Source organism: Pygoscelis adeliae, unplaced genomic scaffold, assembly GCF_000699105.1.
Source record: "Pygoscelis adeliae isolate BGI_AS28 unplaced genomic scaffold, ASM69910v1 Scaffold42, whole genome shotgun sequence".
In the NCBI taxonomy this organism is placed as follows: domain Eukaryota; kingdom Metazoa; phylum Chordata; class Aves; order Sphenisciformes; family Spheniscidae; genus Pygoscelis; species Pygoscelis adeliae.
The window spans coordinates 6,393,933-6,410,666 of NW_008824283.1; the positions used below are offsets into that span (position 1 = coordinate 6,393,933).

A 16,734-nucleotide genomic window follows, 5' to 3' on the forward strand; every position below is an offset into this window, starting at 1 on the left:
TCATCGTCATGTTGCAAAAGATAAAAAGATGAAAAACTCATACCTCATTAACAATGTAAACATGAACCTTTTGGTTTCTACTATTTCCTTTCAGACGCTTTGAAGCAGATGATCAAAATGTAATAACAATCAATGTATTTTAAATGTCACTTCCGTTACCTTCATTCAATTTAATCAAGACATGCCATCATTTTCCAGGTGGATTAATCTTATTAAGTAGTTATGTGGCTAATGTAACGTAGATCTTAATTAACAGTTTAGCAAGCAGAAGTATTAATATGGACGCTATGAAGGCTTGCAGATATGGTCTTCTGAAAAGGTACCAGGCTCTAGGGCTGTCTTAGCAGAAGCAAAGTGTTTGACTAAGTTCAGTAGAACAGAAGAGGAGTTTTATTTTTGTGATTGTGTTGATGGTGATAGTATGAGTTGCTGTGTTTAAAGTTAGGTGAAGAAGTGTATTATATACCATCAGAGATGATTGTTATGGTGATGCAGAAATCCATGCTACTATGTATTTGTTCTTTGTGAAATGCAGTGAACTAACAGATCTTAATTTCATTTCAGCTATAATTTGCTTTTGATTCTGAAAACAATGCATCTTGTGAAGCCATGCCGACACGAATGTGAAGATGTGCCCAAATTTTTAGGTGTATCAGGATATTAAGACGTGTTTCTTAATTCCACCGACAGGGCCAGATTGTTTGACTGCAGCTGAGCCAGAGCAGTGGTCTTAAGCAGATGCTCTCCTTGCAGAATTTCTTTCCTTTCGCCACAATAGAAATATGGGATACTGATCAGCAAACCTGAGATTTTTATTTTGTTTCAGAAGCTGTTTTACTGGACTCCTGAAAGCTCATACAAATTCAGAAGGTTCCTTCCTCCTCACTTCACAAAATAGAGCTCATTAGTACCTCAGCATCTTCAGCATAACTGAAGTTCAAGATGTGTCATAGCAGCTTCTCCAGACAAACTCTCATTTCCCGGCTTTTTACTTTATTATAGCTGTGGGAATTTGTTTTGCATCAGCAGTCAATCTATTGTACACATTTCAAAGAGAATCTGTTTTCACTTGGGTCCTAGGGCACTTAGGTATTAGTAGTAGATATTGTGAAGCATAAGTTCATATAGGAAGTGATCAGTGTGGTAATAGTGCATAGCACTGATTTTTCCACTGAAGAAATTTGTATGGAAAAGACGTTTTCTACTTTTTCGTCTGCCTTTCTGAAACAGTAAGAAATGTCTGGTCATATAAGTAGCAAATTTACCCGAGCAAAAAATCGAGCTATTACTGAAAACTGTAGTAATTCCCATGCATTCTTTTTTGGCAAAAAGTCAGTGGAGTGTATTTTTGTATTGAATGGTTTCCTTTACACAGCCGTACCATAAATTTCTTTGGAATTCCGAGTCATCTGTGAAAATGCCTAACTATGTAACAAACAACAACAGAAAAATAAGTTAGATAAAAAGATAAGGAAAGCTATGTCTGCAGCAGTGATTTATAAGAAATGCAGAGGTACAGGAAGAGAAGTGAAAGAGAATTCTCTTTAACCAACACTGGTGATATTTATTCCTTGTACTTAATTTGAAATTGTCCAGATTATCTTGGTAGTTCATTATGGATTTGTTGGAATGGTTATTCTGCTAGATATTTTTCAAGAGTGTTGTCAAGACACAATTTACAGTCATCACCTTTATAAAGGCACACGGTCAAAGCACTGGAGTTAATTGCTATTTAAATGTGATGTCTGTAGCAGCGTGACACTGCTGGTAGCCAGATTTCATTTTTATTTTTTAATTTTAACTACAGTATAGAGAGGAGCCTATAATAAATACTCAAGTTTATCTGGTTTCAGTGTAGATACAGTTCTGCCTCCATAGCTGATGCTGCTTGACATGAGTTAAATTAAAGGCTGACTGGGCACGTCCTATCAGCTGCCACCTTGAAACTGACCTCCAGCTCGAAGATGAGGCCTGCTGACAAGTTAGCAGGGGGAGTTGCATTGCTGTTGTCATGTGTTGCCTATTTGCTAACTTCAAAGGCAAATATACTTGAGCGCTAAAACAGTCTTTTCAAATGTATATGCCAAAATAGTAATTCAACTGGGTAAATAACACAGCAGTTTAAATGAGTAAGTGTTATTTAGTTGATAAATATACGTTTGACTGAGCGATTGAAATGCCTCCCCTGGGTAAGATGAACAAGTATGCTTTTAAAACTCTCTTTTGTAGATGTTTATAGAGAGGAAATCACAGAAAAAAAATCAAGTATCCATGGCGTTATGAGATAAACAGATGAAACTCTGAAACAGTCACCCACAGCAGAGATAAAGATGTTGGGATTTATTTGTTCACAATAGTATGAGTTGTTTGGGTTAGTCTTTCTTCCCAGATTTGTCAGTTTGTCACGTCTGTAACTCCACTTAAATGCAGTTGATGTTCTTTGAATGTGATCTGCAGTGGTCCCCCAAGATGGAAAAGCTTCTAAAAATAGCTGAAGGGAGTAAGTCAGGTGGCAAGATACATTCTCTACATTAGATGGTGAAGACTGAAGGGAGCTATAAGAAAAGTTTACTTTAAGAGTCTCTAGAGTTCATAAGTGAAGCTGTTTAGTGCAGAAAAAAACATTTCAAATATAAAGCTAGGATGATGTTCTGCTTTTCAGGTTTAAAAAAATAAACTTAAGCCTATTCACTAATAAAAGAGGTTCAGTGGTCATATCTACTTCGCATTTCATTTCTGTATTTCTAACTTGGGAAGGAAGGAACATGAAGAGGCCAATGTCGAGATACCTCCTGTAGTATTTTTATGTGACTGCTCTGCATTCCTCATCTTCAAGGTGAGAATTTTTAATAGGTCATTGTTAATATTTCTGTTTTACAAGTAGTCATCTGAGAACGTGAAGATCATGACCAACTCAGGTGCACTGGCTGTGTCAAAGCAAGGACCAGAACCAAGACGCTCTCACTAGTTTTGTGTCTCATACCAACAAGAGTAACTCGGCAGGAATTTACGAGAGTGTGATTCAATAATGCATAATCTTTAGAGCTCTGATAGCTTGCTAGGCTTAAAGCTTTGTAAGTTGTTAGTTAAATTTGCAAATATAAAACTTATATTTTAGTACAACTTCAAGCATTTCTAAATTGTGTTATTTCAGCATTATAATGTAGAGCCATAAAAAGAGGATCTCATGTATTAAATTCTTAAAAGCAAAAATAAGGATCCCTTTTGGCATGCCAGAGGTGAGGCAGCAGCTGTTTCTCACAGATGTGGCACGGTCTGGATATAGAGCAGAGGCACGCCATACTACTGTCCTGGTTTCGGCTGGGATAGAGTTAATTTTCTTCCTAGTAGCTGATGCAGTGCTGTGTTTTGGATTTAGTGTGGGAATAATGTTGATAACACACTGACGTTTTTGTTCTTGCCAAGTAGCGGTTACACTAGTCAAGGACTTTTCAGCTTCCCATGCCCTGCCAGCGAGAAGCTGGGGGGGGGGGGCCAGCCCGGACAGAGGGCCGCTACTTGGGAACTGTCTGGACATCAGTCAGCGGGTGGTGAACAATTGCATTGTGCATCACTTACTTTGTATATTCTTTTATTGTCATTATTATTATTATTATTATTATTATTTCCCTTCCTTTTCTGTCCTATTAAACTGCCTTTATCTCAACCCACACATCTTACTTTTTTTTCCCCAGATTCTCTCCCCCATCCCACTGCGGGGAGGGGAGTGAGCAAACGGCTGCGTGGTGTTTAGCTGCCCGCCAGGTTAAAGCACAAAAATACAGACTTGAAAATAAGGGGTCATCCATCCGTTCCATTCTTTGTTGTAGGTTAAGTATATCTTGATGACTGGTGATAGCTGGTCATCTAACATGCTCTTAAAATCCTCTGCTGGGTTCAACCCCTACAGCTGTAACAGTTGTCTTCCTGGGTAGATTTTCCTGACACACTGAAATCTTCCAGAAGGAATGGTTTGGACAACTAGAAACCAGATCATTTATGTTGTAGAGCAAAAAAATAACATCTATGGGGAGATGCTTCCCAAGATAATGCCAAATTGAACTGAATCATTTCAGTAATAGGAACCTGAATCATGTCTCTAGGCTGATTGATAATTACAAAAACAATTGTCTCATCTGCAGTTTTCACCAAATTTTAAGCTAATAACTTCAAAATTTTCATGAGAAATATAAATGAATGGTCTTTTTCTAATAACTTTTTGTTGGGAAAGTTTGACATACAATATATACATCCAATATATTTGTTTGTTTACCTGTGAGGTGCATGCTGAAGTAGTGTGAATGTAACTCTGGTTCTCCTGATGACTGGAATATTCTCTTTTTAGCTTAATTGATATATTTGGGCATTCTTGATTCCTGAAAAATGTCCTTCCCCAGATAGAAATAGAAAACAGAATTTTGGAAAACCAAAGGAGGCTAAAGCTGAATTCAACCAGAAACACTAAAACTGGAGCCTCTATAAGAATTAAATTTATTTGCAAAGCTATAATTCTAGGGAATATATACTCAGCAGACTTGGAAGCAATATAGTTAGCGAAAGTCATTGATGGTGGTGTTTTGGAGCTGCTTTAACAGCGCAATGAAACCATAATCTCCAACAGAGACTATGGTGGCCTTGCCATTTGCATGCTCAGTAAGCTTGCTGCACTGGATAAAAGTGAGGTACAATGGCTGAAGCCATTATATTCAGTATAATTTCTATTTGATGTAGGTGAAAAACACGACTCAGTAATTTGTAAGGCAGTTGTATGCATGAGGGCATTCTAACACCACGTCGCTTCTTAAAGTGTTCTGAGGATTCATTTTTCTGAAACTTATTCTGTGGCATATGCTATTTATGTGTGTTAGTAGCCATTTCAGTACTTGATAGCCCTGATAGAGAAATGTTTTTATATATATGTTATATATATGTTTATGACATGAGGTAAGTGACTATAAGCTGCTTATTTTTTAACTAACTGGAATATTAGATTTGTGCTACTAATGCAAGCCATATCTCTGAATGTACATGACCACTGCTCCACTGTAAAAAGTATAAAGTATTGCTTAAAAATAAACTAAATGAGAAGCAGATTCCAACATGGGGGGGAGGCTTCTGATTTCAAACAGATCTAAGCTCCAGATTCCCACCAATTTTACATGTGGATTTCAGAAATAGTTCACACTTACTGACTTCACTATTCTTTATGTCAAAGATTTCCACTAGCTTCCATGGACTGGAGCAGCTTTATTGTAGGCATGAAATTAACCAAATTGAAAAAATATATAATGCAGGTAATTCATTGAGTATAAGGAGTCTGTGGACAGAGTCAGAATACTGGAAGAGGCACTGGTCTATTAATCTTCTTATCTTTATTACTTATATGCCTTTTATCATCATCATCATCATAATAATGCCTACTGTAATATTTCCTGGAAATAGCTTTTGCTTTGACTGTTTCACGTTGACTATGGATATACTGATCCTGAAGAACAAGGTTCTTCAGAGTGTGTCGAGGAGTCTGTTCTCAGATTAGATACAGTTGATGTTCATTTAAGTATGCAGTCTGCTTCTGAAGAAATAATTTACAGCATACTTTTTAAGAATGTTGAAAAAAATTCATCATTTATTACCATAACTTGGAATTGTGAAGTGAAGTAAGTGTAATGTTGTACTCAAAGGAGGTGAAGGAGCCCTCAGCCTTCGGCTGACTTCCCAGCTCTGCCAGTGATTTCAGTATAGCATTCAACAGGTGATTTTATGAGCTCTGTACCTGGTTTTCCTATCCATATGGGTAAAGACTAATTTAAATTCTAGTGAGATGGTGCCTGACTTCATTGAGCTAGGAACTTTGAAATATCCTCTGTTGCAGTAATCCATAAGAAAGGAAATCATGTAGTTTTTTTAAAACATTATGTGTTTGAATCTGGTTGATATGTCTGTGTTCTTGGGCAGCTCTAAAGGCGCATTGCTTGACATTCTCGGCCATTTTTCTTTTCTTTGCAGCCTGTCCTTGCAGCTTCGTCTCCTTTCTTTTTTTCTTAGTGCTGTGATGTTATTGTAGACCCACGAACACAGAGAATGAAAAAACAAACAAGTTGCCAGAAACTGTATAGCAGTTGGTATTCAGAGCATTCTTTTACCATTTCAAAACACTGCTAACATAATATCTGTTTCATTATGTACGAGTGTATGTGCTACTAACATAGATAATTTGGAATCTATAATTGAAACCATGCTATAGCAGCTCTCTCAATTAAAGATAGTCAAGACAGAAAAGCTATTATGTACTTACTTGCTGGAATTATATGTCATTCTGTGCCATCCTGTTACATTCATACAGTGCTGGAATATATTTCAAAAGTAACTTGCCATTTATTGAAAATAGCATTACATCATGAAAAAAACATGAAGTGAACATTGAGCTTTTAACAAATACTGTCAGGTTGTATCAGAGGTATCACTACCATCCAGTGTGTATTAACAGTTATATTAATGATACCTTCAAATTTCTGTGATTGTTAACAGATATTTTCTGTGGTTTTCTGGTCTTTATAGTATCTGTTGTAATAATTTTAAAATTGATTTAGCACCATGTTGTTTGGGAATATGGAACACAAAATCAAACGTTGCTGTATACTGTAGCTTGAAACAGCTAACTCTTCACGTGTCGCACTCCATGTTCAAAATAAGTGTAGCCTTAGAACCATCCTGTTCATCTGGGAACAGAAGGGATTTGCACCATGTTTTAAAGGTTGACTATTTCATGGGCTGGAAGCCAGAGCACTCAACCAGAAAGGTCTTGTATCTTGTCTTCAATGACGCATGCTGAAGAACCATCAAATGATGGGTTTTAACTAACCACAGCATGAGGGAGAAAGACCTGTGTATAGTCCCTGCTTCAGGCAGAGAGAACTTAAAAGGCAGCACATTGAGTTGTACTAACTTTCTTTCAAGAGGGAGAAGATGCATGTTAGAGTACAGACACTGTCCTCTCAATCCTTTTCTGTGCATTTCATTTCTTCTGTCAACTCTCCTGTCTATGACCCAGAGTTTGTTGGACTACTTTACTATATAAAACAATGGTAACAAAAATTTGCAATCAGTTCATTTAGGTTGAAGTCACCCCTTCAGTTCGCCTTTCTGATAATTTTTTTATATCCTGGTTGCATACAAGATGCAGCTGAAAAGAGCACAGGGAGATTCGTACGTGCTCAATTGACTGTCTACTGTTACTATATTTGGTCAGTAAAGAGCAATCGCAGAATTCAAGGGTTGGAAGGATTAGAAGATTGCAGATGCTCCACAGAAAAAGGTTCACAGCCTTCTTACTTCAAATATAGGGGCCAAATTCTTACATAGCGATTGAAACAGCAGGCAAATTGCATCAGAATAAGAAAGGAAAGTTACAGTTTGATTTAAAAGGCGGCATTGCCACAGATGTTCATCTTGAATGAATAAAAATATCTGTATTAAAAGCAGTTACCTCATTTGATTTATATTTGCTTTGATTTTACAGGACCATGGGTCACTAGGAATAGCAGCATAGATAGCGGAGAAACAGAAGTTGGCCGCAGGGTCACCCAGGAAGTGCCCCCTGGAGTTTTTTGGCGGTCGCAGATCCATATCAGCCAGCCACAGTTCGTGAAGTTCAACATATCCTTAGGGAAGGATGCTCTTTTTGGTGTTTATATAAGAAGAGGACTCCCACCGTCACATGCCCAGGTACTTTATCAATGTATTTGTTGGCTTTAAATGTCAAAATGCAAAAGTTTAGAGCATCTATGTTAGATTTATGTTGGAGCTTATGGAGCTCAAGATTAGGGATTCTGTGCAGTATCCTGGGAATTACTTAATTTGTGATATTTGACTGAACACCCTGATCTTAAGATTTCTAGGTTATTACATACCTCAACAGTACATTGATAAAAGCATTAATCAATGATGATCATCTTGCCATTCAGGTTTTTAAAATAACTTGCAGTTTGTCACTCAAGGTTTTCAGACAAAAAAAAACTCTGACAAAAGCTTGGCCCCAATTGGGATAAATCTATCCAGTAATACACCAGTCAAAAATGATGAGTGATGATGGTCAAACTCACAGCATCAAAGCACTGTATACAGTTGGAATGCATGCACAGCTAGATGTGTTAACATATAATTTTCTATCTTCACAGAAGTTTTAATCTCCACAGGCTGTTGGAATGGCATTGCTGGGGTATGCAACAGGCTTTGGCACCACTGCTACCCAGCCGTATTAGCGAACATAATGTAGTGGCCATGTGTTTGAGAGCTTTAATTTTACTACTTTCCCTCAAGGACGGCATTTAGGTATAATATCTGACTCAGACATGGGGCAAGTCTTGCAGTTGGGAAACCCAATTCTTCTTGATTTCTAACCAGCCTCAGAGATGAAAACTCAGTAACACGACATTTTTACAGTGACCCTGTAGTACAGAGCTAAGGGCTGTAGGTAAAGATAGTTTTAAAGTTAGTGAGACCAAACTTAAGTATCTTTTTTCTTCTAGGTTGGGCAGTGGGTGTTTTAGTTTCTTTGCTATGAGAAGATACAGCCATATTTTCTGTTAAAGAGAGAAAATTTTTTATTATATTGAAAACTCATTAATGTGAATCGAAGGATTCCCATTTACTTAGATTAGAACTGTAATGAGAAATAATATATTTGCAGTTACACATACTAAAAGGAAAGAGCCTCCATTCTTCAGAGAGCAAGGGAAGCAGAAATAGCAACCAGCTTTTGGAAAGGACCCCTTCCTTCATGCATATCTTTGCTGCTAAAGATAGGTTCTTCATTCAGAAATTATCACCTAAACTTAAAATGCTATATTTAGTATATGATTTCCAAAAAGCAAACTTAGAACTCCATGATCCCTTTTGGGAAAGCCCTATTTAACATTTCTAGATGCCTTGCCCTGATTTACAAAGAACTACTACTACTTTTTTTTTCATTTGGCAAAGCAGACTGCAATTACATAGATGGTTAAAATGCATGATCTAAGCTAAAGTCCAGAGGCTTTAACATAATTGCATTGCTACATATTGCCTGCAAGGAGATATCAACCCTAAGTGAAGTGTGTCCATGTGCATGCACAAACTCATGCTACAAATAGTGAACCAATTAATTTTCTGGGGAAAACTACACTTACATCAACTGAATTTTGGATCTGCTTCCCAATGTGAGGCAAATTTATAGACCTATTCTGCATTGCTTCCTGTTCCTTGGTGTTTATTATTGCCTGTAGTCTGAATTGAGAATGAAAATCTTTAAACCGAGTTGGGAGGAAAGGAGAAAAGAGGCTTACATGGGTTTATGACCTCTACTTCTAAGAATTTGCGAACAAGGAGCTTTGACTATCCAAACTCCATCAACTTCCTGTAGTATGCTGTTTTAAAATGTTATGTGAGTTATTGAATGGATATATCCAACTGGTAAAGAAACAGGGATCAGCAGTCCGCAACCCAAGGAGGGGAGGGCAAGTGGTCAGTTTTCCTTGTAGCTAGAGGTTAGCATACAGCATCCTGAAGTTCCGTACAAAGACTAGATAAATTGGGGAAATCGTAGAGGGCTGTTGACTAATTTTCAGCCGTTGCCAGACATGCATGCAACACAGAAGATATCCACAGAGAATACATTCCAGGGTGGGAGCCTTTCTTAAGAATGTTTTGATTTTGGCTGTAATGCTTCAATATGTTGTCTTGAGGGCGAAATTATGTCTATGGATCTTTTACTGTTGCAATGAGGTAATGGCATAATTCATTGAGCATGTTTCATTTAATTCAGAATTTTGGCGCTCACTTCCCCTATCATTCCACCATGAAAAAAACAGCAGTTTAGTTGAGGAAAACAAACAAAAGTATAAATCATGAAGTGAAGATGGCTTAGGGCAACCAAAGCTCCTAAGCAATCATCAAGGTTTGCTAAAAATACAAGTTAATTATAATTGTCTGACTAAGACATGATGGAGGTATGCCTATACCTTTAACAAGAAATCCAGCTGGATGTAACTGGTAGTACAAAATATTTTTTTAATTCAAGCTGAACTTTAATTTCTGTTGCACTGTGGTCAAATGTATTTGTTCTAGATTTCATTATGATCTTCTCATCTGAGAAGGCTATGATCAGGCAAAGTTTCTCTTCTTTTTTTCACTTTACCTTACGTGGATAGGATATAAATTTTGTGACCTTCCTGTTAAACTAAATTATGAGAAATATCAACTGTGTTTCCTATTGAGCTGGATTTCTGCTCAGAGAACCTGTCTTCCAGTCTTCAGAGAAAGCAATTCCAACCCTCTTCCATAACTGGAGTTAATGAAATCCATCAGTATAATCTGCAGAATTACTTTCCCATATTCATGCAGGGTCCTGGTGCTTGTCAACAGGGTGGTACAGCAGAAGATTGCTTGGTATTTTTGCCCAGCAATCAAAATTCAGCCAAGCTGCTACCAAAAGAAATTATTTTAGAAAAAGAAAGGCAAGCTGTTACAGACCTGAGTTAGTGAAAAGAAGCCTTGTTCTGACAGAAAGGAGCAGAATGGTTTTGTATTAATGAAAATAGTCTGAAGTTGACACCAGACGATATTTTAAAATTGAAATTTAAAATCCTTGTTTCTGCAGGTTAGGGACATGAGCTGTAAAGCAGTGAACAACTACACTTGACAGTTCATCACTGATCAGTGCTGATATGTCAAGCCAAGTAAAATCCTTTGTGGGAGCAAGTCAATAATCAGGAAATTAGGTACATGATTAACCTGAGCCAACAAGATGCAGTTCCTGCCTGAGAGCCCTGCTGAGATTTAACCTTCTCAGTATTACTGTTTAGCAAATATTCCAAATGCCTGGTTTAGTCAGTCAAACTTATGTAGCTGTAAACTTGTCTAGAAGCAGCCTTGTGTGCCATGTGCATAGGGAATGGAGCTCTAGAGGAGAGGTAAAAATGCAGGTTTGAGCGGCAGGCAGACTAGAAACAGGAATGCATTGCTTTCCAGCAAAATTCTTCCAACCTGTGTAGTACTACATAGAAATAACAAAATACACATTGCAAGCTTGAATGATCAATAGGAAATTAGTAGAAGATAGTCATATTAATAAAATTGATAATGTAAAGAAAATGAACTGTAAATGTCAAATAATGCATGAAGTGACTCTACAGAGATTACAGCAATTATGATGTTACTACACGTTGGTAGAACATTCCAAATGACGCATGAAATAAGGTAACCTTATAGAAACATCACTGTAATGTCTGGAGAAGGCTGTGCATGGAGTTGTGTTGTTTTCATTTCCAGCAGTGTTTTATACTTACAATTTTTTTATGTCAAAATGAAAACTGTTTTCATTTACAGTGGGAAATGGCTTTATTTGAAACAACTTGAATAGCTGGGCAGCTTCAGCGTTACCGTGTTTTTAGCCAGCGCTCAAACACATTTAGGTGCTCTGACCACCTTGAAGTTATCTGGTGGCAACTGTGCTGTTATTACTGAATGCTGTGCTGCATTGTACTGGTTGTGTTGTGTCACGTTCCAACGTTGAAACGAATCAGTTGGCTGTCACTGTGGGTATCAGATGTTTCATGGGTGTATTTTAATGAATAATTACTAACTGGATTTTATGAAGAACTAATTTTAAAGCACTTTGTAAACAAGTTTCCCTGATATATGTTTTCTTGGGTGCTTAGGTCTTACCAGCACTTTGGCATAAAAACGAATGCTAGCCACAACGCCAAACATGTCCCCCCCCATTTGAATATGCATCCGTTCTTAAGACAAGAGCTCTAAGAAATCTTTCTAAAAAAAAGAATGCTAGCCAAAGCCAAAAATGTCCCCCCCCCCATTTGAATATGCATCCGTTCTTAAGACAAGAGGTCTAAGAAATCTTTCTTTTCAATTCCTAATTTCAAACGCTGTTAGGGATTTTGTGGAGGCATGCAAATAGTTTCAAGTCCAAGAAAAAACCAAAGATTATGCAGGCTCTCTGCATTTTCAGTCTTGACCCCTGCAAGCTCACTTTGCTTCGCCATGCTTTCACAGCTAGTTCACTCCCTGTATGCGACTGGGCTCAGTCGACCTGTGCTATATGGGTGCATTGTGCAGTGTGGTCACTACCTTATATGTAAAGTTCCAAAACATGTTCCCCATGTCTCCCCATGGTTATTGGAGAAAGAAGGTCCTTATTAGCCTATGAATAAAATGCATCAGAGGAGGACAGAAAGCACTGAATGGGGAAATTATAAAAACAAATCACCCAGAAAGAACTCAGTGTGAGATTTAGGTTTGTAAATAAAAGTATGCGGTAGGGTTTTGGTATGCTGTGTAGTAAAAATAAAAAAACTCACTGACAATGTGAATTTGGAATTTGTTTAGAGAAGTAGGCTGGCAAGTCACTTGCTTATATGGAACTTTAATCATAGTAAGTAGTCCCCCCTGCAAAATTGAACTCTGAAGATGTAGTCATTTGGGATTTCTGGTACATTTTGTTTCTGAGCAGTTTTTGCCATTTTTGTGTGACTTTCGGTATGAAGCCATGAAATATAAAGGATCATAAAAAAAAAAAAAGTCAGTGAAACTTCCAAATTACTTCAGAGATTTAGTTTGGTTTGACAGATCCATTCCCTAATTCATGTGATTTAGTTGTCTCTTCCTTAGCAGTTGTGTGTGTTAGATTAAAAATTCCACAGTTGCTTCTTAATGATCATGAAAGTGCTTTCATTCTTTTCCTAGATGGGTCTTTTAATCTATGCGTATTTGTCAATAAATAGCTTTAAAGCAAGAGTGATATCTTCAGCACAACATGATATAAAAGTAATTAATCACCCAAGTGTGGTAAATCAGAAAATCAACTGGGCCACAAGAAGCAGAACGATGATTCAGCCAACCATGTGAAGAAATCTTATCTGGTTATGAATTCACAGTACTGTCTTGGTGACCCTTCAGTCAGGGATTTTAGATTTTGGGGTACATATACCTAGTACTTGCTGACACATTAAGATTTGTACACCGGGGGAACCACCAGCAGATACATTATCGTCCTTCTTTTTTCCCTCAGTCCTGAGGAATCCAAAGAGGGATAAAAATGTATTGTTACATTCTGTATCAGTTTGCACCGGTACTTCACCATTCATAAAGTTATTCAGGTTTAGTCATTTTGCTTTTGCCTGAGCCTGCAATAGTTCTTCATAGTTTGATTAAAGAGGGGCAATACCAGTCTTAACTTTACCAAAAGTTAAAATTGTAGCCTTATAGGGAGTCATGCCAAGGCACCTGCTCTCACTAGGTCATACCCCACCATTGTGAAAAGAGTTTCTGCAGCTAAAACTACTTCAAGCAGTTTCAGCCTGAATACTCTTCCCCTTCGATCTTGCCAACTGCTGAGCCTTCTCTACTATCTGAGGTAGAATCAGCATCAAACAGAGGGGAGGCAGAGGAACCTGCCAGCACAAGCAGAGATGAACAGCATGTTGCCAGTGAGAAATGTCAGCTTTTATTGCTACTTCCTTAGTTGACCCTTTGCGAACGATTGTTCAAAATTTCTTTTTCCCAAGATGTTGCCCGAGTAATAACATTTCCCAAGGAGGTGATGAGTCTGTCCTTAACCTCTGACTGTTAGACAATAGGTTTTAGCAATATTTCCAAATGTCATTGATTTAAGAGATAGATATATGTGTGTTTGGCACCTCTGATACTCTGAAAGTTAGTGACATGCCAGAATTCTCTAAATCTCTGGCATGCGTTGGCTTAAACATACTAATTTGTCTGATTTACCTTCTCTTGCAAAAATCTGAAAAAAGGCTCAGGTGGATGGCAATCTGATATTAACAGTTTGGTGAAACATTTTATGCCCAGTATAGGTCTCTTTCCCGTGATTGAAGGCATAGGAAACTGTGACAATAGCTTTCAACATTAGTAGACCTGGGCTCAGATTCCTACCCTGCCATGGATTTCCTTTGTGGCTGCATATTGGTGTCATACCTTCCTGTTAAACACGTGGAACTAATAGTACTTCCATGTTTTCCCTTTGTTGTAAGGCTAAGTGTATCGAGGACTCTGTATAGCTCATATATAACTGGTACAAAATTTCAAATAGAAAGGTCAGCTTTTATACTCCAGTTTTAGTTAGATGTGTAGCACGGCACTAAAGTGTTACATCAGTCCATCTGTCTGTCTCTTCTAGTGGAAGGGAGAATCTTCATCATTATATTGCATATTGTGTATTATTTGCTATAACTCACTGTTAATGAGCGGAATACCGTGTACAAGTCAGCCCTCTCTGGATGTTTGGTCTGTTTAGGATGTTTTCTATTTAAACTGAAAGCAAGTGAAGGTGTATGTTTTCTCAGAGCTGTCACAAGCGCAGGCTGCATGTGCTAGAGATAACGGAGGCAAATGCAATGAAACTACTGGCAAGCAAGCACATACTATTACTGCTGTATTTTATTGAAAATACACATCTTTCTTTAGACATGTCTATCTCTATCTACTCCTACATAGATGAATGTGTCTAAAACAAGATGTGTTTTCATAGGGGACTTGTTATACAACTATCAAAAGATTAGATCTATTGTTTTTGTTGTTTCTTAAGGGCTTCCCTTAGATAGGGACTATGAGAGCTAGTAAGTTGAGCATAGCATCAGCCTGAGAGCTCCAGAATCACAGACATTAAAGACAGAAAAAAAACTATTAGGACAGCTAGTCCAGCTGCTTCGTTATGCAGAGTTATTCCCTGTTGTAGATTAACCAATATTTCTTCCAATCCTGTTTAATTGTATGATGCAGTCGCATCTCCATTGGGAGGCTATTACTGAGCTTATAGATGGGAAGCTTATCTGACATTCATCTTGAATTCCTTTCCTTCTTTTTTTAGTTTCATGCCATTAATGGTGCCATCCCTCTTATACTGTAAATAATCACTTGCCCTGTTTGATCCCTTTTCCAAAGATTAATGTAATATTCTACCTTACTTGGAAACCATCCAAGAAGAAATTCTCAGTTTTCCTTAATATAAGTTCAATTCCTTCAGCCACTTGATTTGTGTTATTCCTTTCCATGCTCCCTCTGGTTTTTGTATCCAACTTCCCCCTGATTGTTCCACATACAAACTCAGGTAAGCAACTCTTACTCTGTGATGTAAAACTTGTACAGTGTATTTTTATCGGGTGCTGAGTTACCTAACATTAGACAAACACATTTCCTGTTTGTGCTGTTCCAGTTTGTTTTCACATTCTGGGGGCTTCCATTCAATATGTCTGGAGCTATATCTGAGGCTTCTGTTCCTCTTGCAGCAAGAATTTATTGTAGGTGATGGCTTAGAAAAGGGTGTGGCTCTCAGAGGTTGAAGGTTTCCAGCTTTGAAAGCTGTGTAGGAACCTAAAATTTGATGGGTCAAATCATTGATTTCAACTTCTTTGTCAAAACTCAGCCTGTCAGGAAATACCGTTTGTACATTTTTTTATCACCTATGCAGAGCAAAGATGCATAATTCTATGTCACTGTTTAAGAAAGGATGAGAGTCGCAGAATCTCTGTGTGTTCCATGGTCAACTAGTAAATATTAGTTTCACATTGACATATCTTCCAGAAATACCATTTTATGACAAGGTAGAAGAGAAAATATAGTGTCAGATTTTGAGCTGAAATATCACTCTGTATTCAGGTCTGTTTGTTTGGGGTTTTGTTTGTTTGTGTTCTTTTTTTTTTTTTTTCCTTTTTTTCCTGTTTTTGACCCTGCAGTATGATTTCATGGAACGCTTGGATGGGAAAGAGAAATGGAGTGTGGTGGAGTCCCCACGGGAACGTCGAAGCATTCAGACCCTTGTTCAGAATGAGGCTGTGTTTGTCCAGTACTTGGATGTGGGTTTGTGGCACCTGGCATTTTACAATGATGGCAAGGACAAAGAAGTGGTCTCTTTCAGTACGATTATTTTGGGTAGGTATCTCCACAAGCTGAGCATTTTCCCTCTCTGCTTACACCTTCCCTTACTTAAAGTCATAATACTTTCTTGCAGTCTTCAGTATTCGGCCTGTTTATCCTTATGCTATGTTGTGCATTTTTGTTTCTCAACACTACTCTGTCAAAAGGTCTGTAATGGGCTGCTGAGTTTAATTTGCTGATTTCTCTTTTAAGATTTTAGCATTCCCATAGATCTGGAGTTTAGTTCTGAAAAACAAAACTCAGATAAGTTCAGTCTGGGTTGAAGCATTCCCCAGGTAATATTCCTCTCCCTCATCTTTGTCATTTTTATACTTCTTATTTGCTTCTCCTGATAAGCTTCTTTACACCCAGGCGGAATAGCATCCAACAGGAGAGCTGTTTAATCTTAGTAGAAAGACAGCACAAGAAACTGACACCTAAAAATGAGGTTATTGTTTGCAGTCACCCCAGAGATTAATTGAGTCAGTTAATTAGCCATATGCCGTCTTACAGCTTACTACTCACCTAATAGTGGGTCATCTCCTCAACATGGTGGAATTAAGAGCAGAAGAACATCCAGCCTATGATCTGAGAAGCTTTCAGTTTTGTTAGAATAGGGTTCCATTTAGTTGAAAATCAAACTGAGTCTAAATTCTCCAAGCTTTATCAGAAGATTTGTTGAATTTGAAGCAGTTGATGAACTTTGCTGCATATCTTGTCACAGTGGCATAAAAAATTCTGATAGTCTGTGTGCTATTCCATCCTGGCTGGTGAAGTGTTAAATGGCACTATATTGTATAAATATTTAAT

The 16,734-nt window shown here is 37.7% G+C and overlaps 1 protein-coding gene across 3 annotated transcripts in view; it reads left to right on the forward strand.

Moving 5' to 3' along the window:
• TENM2 (teneurin transmembrane protein 2) overlaps positions 1-16,734 on the forward strand; it is a 563,241-nt gene that overhangs the window by 431,550 nt on the left and 114,957 nt on the right. For all 3 annotated transcript variants that reach the window (XM_009318514.1, XM_009318515.1, XM_009318516.1), the window contains 2 exons: positions 7,520-7,725; positions 15,744-15,939. In XM_009318514.1, the coding sequence (XP_009316789.1) occupies positions 7,520-7,725; positions 15,744-15,939 (402 nt within the window). The remainder of the gene's footprint in view (positions 1-7,519; positions 7,726-15,743; positions 15,940-16,734) is intronic.